General features: G+C 45.2%; 2 protein-coding genes across 2 annotated transcripts in view; both read left to right on the top strand.

Annotated features, from left to right (window-relative positions):
* Window positions 1-2,070, top strand: part of LOC144483010 (uncharacterized) — a 132,311-nt gene extending 130,241 nt beyond the window's left edge. The window contains exon 6 of the mRNA XM_078201835.1: window positions 1,154-2,070. Within this exon, the coding sequence (XP_078057961.1) occupies window positions 1,154-1,558 (405 nt within the window). The 3' untranslated portion in view covers window positions 1,559-2,070. The remainder of the gene's footprint in view (window positions 1-1,153) is intronic.
* LOC144483034 (uncharacterized) overlaps window positions 1-11,128 on the top strand; it is a 305,151-nt gene that overhangs the window by 261,865 nt on the left and 32,158 nt on the right. The gene's annotated exons all lie outside the window — the stretch shown is intronic.

The raw sequence follows: 11,128 nt of genomic DNA, 5'->3' as shown, positions 1-11,128 counted from the left end.
CCCAGACAGAGGAGAGGGAGGGAGAAAACTGGGAGTGGAGGAAAGAAATGGTGAGTTGGGTTTGGATTTCAGCCCAGGGAGGAGGGAGAGTGTGTGGGACGGAGATTTACAGATTTGGGGGAACAAGAGAGGAAAAAATGTTCCAGACGAACTACAATTGTCTGTTCAGAGTTTGTATCGTGTTCTGACAGTGATGACTTTGCTAAACTGTTTTTACAGGATATTGGAAGTGAAAGATTGGCAGACAGAAAATTCAAACCGGACATCACATCTGACAAAGTCATTCAGTTCCTTCGGAGCTGAATATCATTGGTCTTTGAATATGGAAAGAGAAATATTTGTCTGTTCTGCCTGTGGGCAAAGAAATTAAACATCAGTGTGACCGGAAAAGCATCGAGACAAACACACACCCGAGTGAGAGTGTTCCAGTGAACTGAATGTGGAAAGAGCTTTAACCAGTTACACAGCCTGAAAAAACATCACAGTTCACAGCAGGGTGAAACTACGTGTATGTTGTGTGTGTGGATGAGGCTTGAACTGATCATCCAACCTGGAGAAACACAAGGACACCCGCACCATGGAGAAACCGTGGAAATGTGTGGATTGTGGGAAGGGATTCGGTTTCCCATCACAACTGGAAGTTCATCGGCGCAGTCACACTGGGGAGAGACCGTTCACCTGCTCCGTCTGTGGGAAGGGATTCACCCATTCATACAACCTTCTGACTCACCAACGGGTTCACACTGGGGAGAGGCCGTTCACCTGCCCTGTGTGTGGGAAGGGATTCACTCGCTCATCCCACATTGTGACACACCAACTTGTTCACACTGATGAGAGAATGTTTACATGTTCTGACTGTGAGAAGAGTTTTAAATGCAAAAAGGATCTGCTGACACACCAACGAATTCACACTGGGGAGAGACCGTTCACCTGCTCTGTGTGTGGGAAAGGATTCATTCAGTCATCCCACTTGCAGACACATCAACTTGTTCACTCTGATAACAAACTTTTTAATTGTTCCCACTGTGAGAAGAGCTTTAAAAATAAAAAGGATCGGCTAACGCACCAATATGCTCACACTGGGGAGAGGCCATTCACCTGCTGTGTGTGTGGGAAGGGATTCAGCCGTCCATCTGCCCTATTGAACCACCAGAGAATTCACACTGGGGAGAGGCCCTTCACCTGCTCAGACTGTGGGAAGGGATTCACTCGTTCATCCAACTTATTGAATCACCAGCGAGTTCACACTGGGGAGAGGCCGTTCACCTGCTCTGTGTGTGGGAAGGGATTCAGTCAGTCATCCAACCTGCTGACACACCAGAAAGTTCACAGTGCGGAGAGGCCATTTACCTGCTCTGTCTGTGGGAAGGGATTTTCTCATTTATCTTATCTTCTGAAACACCAGCGAGTTCACACTGGGGAGAGGCCGTTCACCTGTAATGTCTGTGGAAAGGGATTTATTCAGTCATCCCACCTGCTAACACACCAGCGAGTTCACAAACGACTGCAAGGTTTGGATTCTACTCTTAATGATGCTGTTAATCATATCCAGGACTGAATCGTGTTCACTCTGACAGTCTTCATCCGTTGAGGTTTAATATTCTGAATAAATATGAAATAGACCAGCTTTGTTTTTTAAAATTGTTGTCGATTTTTGTCTTTCCCACCTGACCCCACATCACCAGGCTGGAGCTCAGAAAGGACAATCGGGGGAGGATCATATGGCAAACAGGACGCAGTCCTTCAGGGTCACAGAGAGGGACAAACAGCACTTTGCTCTTCCTCATCTCTCTTCACGACAGCAAAGTACCCGTGTGGTTTAATCCTGAGATGTGCAAGAACCTCAGTCGCTCCCTTCTATGTTTCAGCGCTCCTAGACCAGGAACAGAAGTTCCTTTACAACTGTGTTTAGAGTCAGGAAGAACAACAGTGAATGCTGGTAGGATGCTGCTAAATCAGAGATTGGTGCAAAACTCGGATCTGTTCCTGACTGAGAGTGAAACGGCAGGATTAGATTTCCAGACTGAAAATGCAGAAAAGTCTAAAATATTTTAATGTGTTTGTGTCAGTGCCAGTTTATTGAACAGAAACCAGTTTAAAATAAATTGGTTAAAGTCTGCATTAAAGTAGCAGCTGGAGAGTTCAAAGGAACCTGTTATCTGCTGGGACAATTAGACAACAATTTGATTCCCAGATAAAAAGGAGCTACAGCGTGTCCAAGAATTCCCAGTTTTATTGATGAGGCTTCCCACACACTGTCCTTTTACATAAACCTCACTGCTATCAACTTTTAACCATTATAAACAGAATAGAGAGAAGAGTGAAGCTGTGCCTGTCCCTTTAACTGGAAACTGAACAGCATCAAGCCCCAACTGTCCCTTTAAGAATGAATGATGTGTTCAGCTGAAGATTCCTATTGGTAGTTTTCTGGGTGATCTCCTTATTTTGGATTATTCTCAGTGATTCTCAGTTGTGTGAACCTCTTCTCACTCACTTAATATCTCTCCTCTCTGTCAGATACTCACTTAATATCTCCCCTCTGTCAGGTACTCACTTAATATCTCTCCTCTCTGTCAGATACTCAATATCTCTCCTCTCTGTCAGGTACTCACTTAATATCTCTCCTCTCTGTCAGATACTCAATATCTCTCCTCTCTGTCAGATACTCAATATCTCTCCTCTCTGTCAGATACTCACTTAATATCTCTCCTCTCTGTCAGATACTCAATATCTCTCCTCTCTGTCAGGTACTCAGTTAATATCTCTCCTCTCTGTCAGATACTGACTCACTTAACATCGCTCTCCTCTCAGACACTCATTTCACTTACCTTCCACCTCTACACTCAATTAAACACGCTCCTTTCACTCCCTTACCTCTCTCTCAAATACTGTCTCAGTCACGTAACCTCTATCTTTCTCTCAGACACTCATTCATTTAACTTTTTTATGTCAGATAGTGCTGAAACTCACTTAATTTTTTTATTCTCTGGTTATCTCTCTCTAAAAAAGCACCAAACACCTTCAATCTCTCTTCTCTGTCTGAGACAACATCGAATTTACAGAGACTCAATCTTCTCTCTCTGTTTTTTTTATTCATATGTGGGACACAGGTGCCGCTGACTGGCCAGCATTTATTACCCATCCCTAGTTGCCCTTGTTCAGAGGGCAGCTGAGAGTCAACCACATTGCTGTGGCCCTGGAGTCACATGTAGACCAGACCGGGTAAAGACAGCAGATTTCCTTCCCTAAAGGACATTAGCGAACCAGATGGGTTTTTCTGACAATGGTTTCATGGTCATCACTCGATTCTTAATTCCAGATGTTTTGAATTGAATTCAAATTCCACCATCTGCCATGGCGGTATTCGAATCTGGGTCCCCAGAAAATTTGCTGAGTTTCTGCATTAACATCTAGCGATAATACCACGAGGCCATTGTCTCCCCACTTCTCTCTCCCACTTCCTCTGACAGGCCCTGACTCACTCTCATTTTCTGATCACCCTCTTTGGGGGAAACTCATTCCTTTCTATAATTTCCCCTCATCTCTCCCAGTGATGACCCTCAGTCCATCTCCCAATTCATTGACTGTTAAAAACCCAAATAATCTTTGTTTATTGTTTAACATGGGAATGGAGATGAATGTAATGCTGAGAGCGGCAGCAATCTGTGTGGTTGTTCTTGATGCTGTCAGAGTGAGTTCACCCTCACAGACAGGAAGAATATTCACGGTGATAACATCTCAAACTGATGTCGCCTGTTTCACTCTCAGGAAATACAACTTCCTGTTTCTCTGCTGCCGGTTGCAAACCGCACATCTCACTTCTGGGCAAAAAATAAATCCAGGGGCCACAATCTGGTGAGAACATGTATCAGTGCGGCCTATATCCATCCACAGAGACAGGGCAGAGTCACACAGGATCACATTGCAGTGACATTTACAAATGAGTCTGTTATTTCTGTTCAGAGTCTCCATTCCCGGATATAACGAGCTGTATTTGTGGATCAGTCACTGAGTTCCCTCTGCTCCCCATAGCTGGGGACTGATAGCCTGCTCCCTTATATTGTATATCATTCTCTCTGTATTGCTTGTTTCCTCTGTTTCTCAGCTTTTATCTCTGACCACCTCATCTTTCTGTTTTTTAAAATCTCTCTCAATGTTTCTGTCTTTCTGTCTCTCCTCTGGATCTCTCTCAGTCTCTGTGTGTTCCTATTTAACCGAGATGTTCAGCATCATGAAGGGTTTCTGATTGATTATAGAAGGAAAAACAGGGAAAAAAGCAGAAAAACTCAGCAAGTCAGAGAGAAACAGTTAACATTTTGAGTCCATATGATTCTTCAGGGCAGGAAAAACATGGGCTTTTCTGTCTTAGATCAGGGTACGTGATGGGGAGGTTTAATAGAGATGTTTAAAATGACAAACGATTTATGATAGTGTCAATGGAGAGGAACTGTTTCCCAGAAGCAGGAGGGTCTGTCGATGGGGAGAAACTTTCCCAGGTGCAGAAGGGTCTGTCGATGGGGAGAAACTTTCCCAGGTGCAGAAGGGTCTGTCGATGGGGAGAAACTTTCCCAGGTGCAGAAGGGTCTTTCGATGGAGAGAATCTATTTCCCAGGTATTGGAGGGTCTGTCGATCGGAAGAAACTGTTTCCCAGGTGCAGGAGAGTCTGTACACAGAGGGGATACAGAGATTTAACATTATTGACAACTTAACTGGAGAGGGTGATGAGGATGATTTTTTACACAATAATTTGATGCAATCTGGAATGTACAAACTGACAGGTGCGAGAAGCAGATTTCAAGTAAAGTTTATTGGTCACAAGTAAGGCTTACATTAACACTGCAATGAAGTTCTGTGAAATTCCCCGTGTCACCACAGTCCGGCACCTGTTTGGGTCAATGCATCTAACTAGCACGTCTTTCAGAATGTGGGAGGAAACCGGAGCACCCGGAAGAAACACACGCAGACACGGGGAGAACGTGCAAACTCCACACAGTGACTCAAGCCGGGAATTGAACCCGGCGCTGTGAAGCAGCAGTGCTAACCACTGTGCCGCCGTGCTGCCCAGCCACCGTGCTGCCCAATTTAATAGTAAATTTCAAAGAGAATTGGATAAATACTTGCAGAGGGAATTTGGCAGAACGATGGTAAATGGGATTAATTGACAGTTCACTCGTCTTTGTGACATTCTGAATGTTTCTCTCCTGAGGTTTTAACATTTGATCTTTTCACAATGTGTCTCAAACAGAAGATCAAAACATTGGGTTTGATGAGCTGTCAGATCTGTTTCCCATGTGACTGTAACTCAAGAATTGCAGATAAGCATGAGAAGGAACTGATTATTTTCAGTTCCTCTCACAGGTACACCTCAATATCAGAAATCTCTGGAGTTCCCCATGTCCTCATTATTCTCCCCTTGAGCATAACAGCTCTCAGTCAAGTAGAGTCAGTAACACATGTCTCTGCCATGATGTTTGCATTCCTATTTTACCACTCACCTCCCAGTGACACTCAGCATAACACACAAACCTCAAACTATCATTGCCCCCTTACATCTTGTCCTCCTCTTACAAGCAAATATTTGTTGGGCCTCTTGTCTCCCTTAATGTCAGGTTACCTGCAGGCAAAATGACCTCAGCGACACTGGAACCGATCTTTGTGATTATTATTGTTACACCAGATTCCAATCAGCCCCAGGACCTGCAGTTGTAAAATGCAGTAACATTTTAATATCAGGCATGTTATTGTCAAATAGTAAGTGGCAGAGTGACAAATAACAGAATTGGAATATATTATATCAATAGACCATGACTCACTCGCTATCAAATGAGACCCAAACTTTGGTTATGGTGCACTCGATACTGACTGTATTATCATTACATTGGATCCCCGGGCCTAGAATACCCGACGCTAAAATGCCACCCTGACTACCTTCCATGGGAGTTCACCTCTGTTAGCCTGACAGCAGTTTACATCCCACCCCACGCAGACGTGAAGACGGCATTGGATGAAATATACACCACCACAAATAGCCTTGAGACGAGGCCTTGTCCTGAGGCCTTGTTCATCGTAGCCGAAACTTCAATCAGGCCAAGCTCAAGGGTGTTCTACCAAGGTACCTGCAACACATCTCCTGTTCCATCAGAGGCCCAAACATCCTAGACCACTGCTATACAAATATCAAAAATGCCTACTGCTCTATCACCAGCCCACACCTTGGAAAATCAAGTCTGTGCTCCTGCTCCCAGCTTAAAAGCAAAAACTGAAATGGGAGAATCTGCCAAAGAAAGTCGTGCAGTATTGGTCTGAGGAATCGGATGATCTCCTACTAGACTGCTTAGAGTCAGTAGATTGGTCAGTATTTAAAAACTCTGTGACCAGCCTGAACGAGTCCTCCACTACAGTAACTGACTCATTAGTAAGCGTGTAGAAGACTGCGTGCCAAAGAAGCAAACCCATGTGTTTCCCAACCAGAAACCATGGATGAACAGGGATATCCACTGTCTGCTGAAGTTTAGATCTGAGACGTTCATGTCAGGCGACACTGACCTATACAAGACAGCCAGATATGATCTATGAAGATCCATCAAAGATGCCAAAAGACAGTACCGGACCAAGCTAGAGTCCCAGGCTATCCACATGGATTCCCGTCGACTATGGCAAGGTCTGCAAGACATAAAAGGCTACGAGATTAAGGCAGGTAAAATCACCGGCTCCAATGCACCCCTCCCCACTGAGCTCAACACATTCTATGCCCGTTGTGAGCAAGAGGTCAGCGAGAGCACACCCTCCATCCCAGAAGCCTCGAATGATTCTGTATGTTAGGTCACCAGTGCAGACATCAGAGTAGCCTTCTCAAAAGTCAACCCATGGAAAGCAACTGGCCCAGACGGGGTACCCCAATGAGCACTGAGATCCTGCGTGGATCAGCTGGCAAGGGTATTCACAGACATGTTCAACCTCTCATTACAACAATCTAAGGTCCCTACCTGCTTCAAGAAGAGGACCATCATCCCGATACCAAAGAAAAGCCAGGGCAGCGTGCCTTAATCACTATCATCCGGTGGCTCTGACAAACCGTTCTTTTTGTGATTCATGCACAAGGACACCCAGGTCCCTTTGCGCAGCAGCATGCTGCAATTTATTACCATTTAAATGCATGGTTGGGGACCCCGCGCACCCCCGACATTCTCTCTTCCACCTTCTTCCATCGGGAGGGGGATGCTGAGGTCTTGGGGTCGCGTGCCGACCGACTCGAGAGCAGCTTCTTCCCGTGCTGCTGTCGGACTTTTGGGTGGGCCTATCTTGCATTGGGTTGGTCTTTCTCTGCACCCTAGCTGTGGCTGTGGCACTGCATTCTGCGCTCTCTCATTTCCTTCTCTATGAACGGTATGTTTTGTCTTTCTAGCGCAGAAGAAACAATACTTTTCATTGTATGCTAAAACATGTGACAATAAAAAAAAATAGTCCATTTTGCTGTTATTCCTACCAAAATGGATGACCTCACATTTACCAACATTGTACTCGATTTCTGTTGGCAAAATAGGTTGCATGCTTACTTTTTAATTATACAATGTTCAGAGCACTAAATTTGACACACACAATCATAGAATCCCTATAGTGCAGAAGAAGGCCATTCGGCCCATCAAGCCTGCACCGACAACGATCCCATCCAGGCCCTATTCCTGTAATCTCATGCCCCAACATGAAAGGGGCAATTTATCATGGCTAATCCACCTAACCTGCACATCTTTGGACTGTGGGAGGAAACCCACGCAGACACAGGGAGAATGTGCAAACTCCACACAGTAAACTGAGGCTGGAATTGAACCCAGGTCCCTGGCGCTGTGAGGCAGCAGTGCTGACCACATGTGACCAATAACCAAGGACATGGCAGACATGACCAGTGTGTGAATTGCTGATGAATGGTCTTGTCCCTGTTGTTCGAATCTGTGTCCACAAAGGTACAATCCAATGGCAGAGCCATTGCCCAGCACTCACTGCGGGAGCTGCTGCGCAGGCGCACTGTTAGGTTGTGACTGGAGCATGCGCGGTGCGGGTGCTGCAGCTTGATGGAAGGGCGAGGCGGTCGTGTGGCTTTTGCAACGGGTGAAATAAAACACCGAGTGTGGATGGGGAACGGAGCCGGTGGGTGGAGAGATTTCATTACCACCAGACTCGGCTCGCAAAGTTCGAGTAAAAATCTAACGGTCCCCCATTTGGACCGAGACGGTTGTTCTCTCGGTGTCGGGCCGGGCTCGCCGGCCGCCACCTTTATAAGGGGCAATGTTCCGGCAAGGGCGCTGCCATCTTTATAAGGGGCAATGTTCCGGCAAGGACGCTGCCATCTTTATAGGGGGCAATACCAGCAGCAGGACAGAGCTTTATGCATTTCTATGTTAAAAGCAAAATTCTGTGAGTTCTAGAAATCTGAAATAAAAACCGAAAATGGTGAATTGCTAACCTGGACTGACAATAATGTATTTACAGGATACTCGGAGGAGAGAATTCACAATTCAAAACATTGTATCTAGATTCAGTCGATTCATCAAGATCGTTGACCTTTGAATGTGTAAAGAAGCTGTTCTGTCTGTGGGAAATGATTTCAGCTATCAATGTGTCTGGTATTTGGATATAAGACTGATAATTTCAAAACCAGGACTCTGCTTGACTGGAAATCATGACAAAGTACTGCAGATGCTGAAATCTGATGAAGGGTCATCCTGACTCGAAAAGTTGGCTCTATTCTCTGTCCACAGATGCTGTCAGACCTGCTGAGAGTTTCCAGCAGTTTCTGCTTTTGTTGTGACTGGGAATCAATGTGGGTGAGCAGGCACTGAGGTCTTGGGGCTAACTGGACTTGCTGTCATAGAGTCACACAGCACAGAAAGAGGTCCTTCAGCCCATAAGTGAACAAGCAAGGAAAAGATGTTCCACAGCATCAGAATTGTCTATTTAGAATTTCTGTCCTGTACTTACGAGGATTCATTTTATAAACTCCTTTTACAGGCTATGAGAAAGGGAGGAATTCCAAACAAGAACATCAAACCAAACATGACATCCAACATCTACTCACTTGATTCATCAGCGCTTGAATATTGTGAACCTTTGAATGTGGAATGAGAAATGTTTCTCTGTTTCTGTCTGAGGATTTCAAACTGAAAGTTTTGAAACAATTGACTGGAAAAGCACCGAGTGAGAGTGTTCCAGTGAATTGACTGTGGAAAGAGCTTTAACCAGTTATACAGCCTGATAAAACATCACATCATTCACAGCAAGGAGAAACCATACAGTTTGGACAAGGTTTCAACTGATTGTCCAATCTGGAGAGTCACAAGGACACTGGCATCATGGAGAAACTGTGGAAATGTGGGGACTGTGGGAAGAGCTTCAATTACCCAAAGCTGAGAAAACGTTATCATTGTCACACTGGGGAGACACCATTCACCTGCTCTGTATGTGGGAAGCGATTCACTCAGTCATCCCATCTCACTGACCATCAACTTGTACACAGTGATCAGAGACCTTTTAAATGCTCTGATTGTGAGAAGAGGTTTAAAAGCAAGAAGCATCTGGTAGCACATCAGCTTGTTCACACTGGGGAGAGGCCGTTCCTCTGCTCTGTGTGTGGGAAGAGATTCAATCGGTCATCCCACCTTCTGACACATCAGCAAGTTCACACTGGGGAGAGACCATTCCTCTGCTCTGTGTGTGGTAAGGATTCATTCAGTCATCCCAACTTCTGAGACATCAGCGAGTTCACACTGGGGAGAGGCCATTTACCTGCTGAGTGTGGGAAGGGATTCAGTCAGTTGTCCGACCTTCTGGTACACCAGCGAGTTCACACTGGGGAGAGGCCATTCACCTGTTCTGTATGTCGGAACAGCTTTGCTCAGTCATCTACTCTTCAGAGACACCAACGAGTTCATACTGGAGAGAGGCCATTCACCTGCTCTGAGTGTGAGAAGGGATTCATTCAGTTATCCGACCTTCTGAGACACCAGCGAGTTCACAAATGATTGTAGAATTTGGAGTTTGTCATTGCTGCTTTTAGTGACATCCCGGACTGAACATGTGGCTGTGTAAGCTGAGGTGTGTAAGGAATGTGTCCCAGCCACGCTCTTCCATGGTTCAGTGGTCCTGGAGGCAGAACAGAAACTCCTTTACAACTGGGTTTAGAGTCAGGAAGAACAACGGTGAATTTTGGAAATGTAATGTCAAGTCAGAGATTGGTGTTAAATTGGGATCTGTTCCTAACTGAGACTTTGAGAAGAAATAGAAATGTGGAATGAACATTTAAAATGTTTGTGATATTCCTGATCTATCATTGTCAGACAATAACAACACTCTACATTTATATTGTCTCTTTAACAGAGTAAATGTGAAAACTGACACTGTTTTCAGATGATGTCACTGATGGGAATATGTTGATAAGAAATAAGAGGCTAAGGCTGGAGCCTCTGGAGACACCAGAGGTCAGTGTGGGAATGGGAAGGGAAGATATTATAAGTGATTCTCTGACTCTGATTAAAGAGAGAAGAATAGGTTTAAAGTTTAATGTTTATTTATTAGTTTCACAAGTAGGCTTAACAATTAACATTGCGATGAAGTTAATATGAAAATCCCTGAGTCGCCACATTCCTGTGCCTGTTTGGGTACACTGAGGGAGAATTTGGCATGGTCAATGCTAACCAGTACATCTTTTGGACTGTGGAGGAAACCAGAACATCCGGAGGAAACCCACACAGGCAAGAATGCACAGACAGTGACAGAATCGAACCCGAGTCCCTGGTGCTTGAGACGGCAGTGCTAACCTCTGTGCCACCATGCCGCCCATATAGAACCAGGAGAGAGTAGCCCCACCCAGCTGGACGACAGTGGAGAGGGATGGAGCAGAATGATGTGGGCGACCTTGCCAAAGGCTGCAAATAGGTCGAGGATCAAAAGGGAAAGTTCATTTTTGTTGCAGTCACATAGGATGTCAGTGCGGACTTTGATAAGAGCTGTTTCAGTAATGTGACAAGGCAGAAACCTGACTGGAGAATTCAAATGTGGAGTTCTGGGAAAGATGGCCTTGGGTTTTGGGAGAAGACAAAACATTCAGAGTGAATGAGGGGGCGGGGCTGGAGG

Source organism: Mustelus asterias, unplaced genomic scaffold (assembly GCF_964213995.1).
Source record: "Mustelus asterias unplaced genomic scaffold, sMusAst1.hap1.1 HAP1_SCAFFOLD_44, whole genome shotgun sequence".
NCBI lineage: Eukaryota > Metazoa > Chordata > Chondrichthyes > Carcharhiniformes > Triakidae > Mustelus > Mustelus asterias.
The sequence above is the reverse complement of the archived record's forward strand: the minus strand, read 5'-3'. Positions and strand labels throughout refer to the sequence as shown.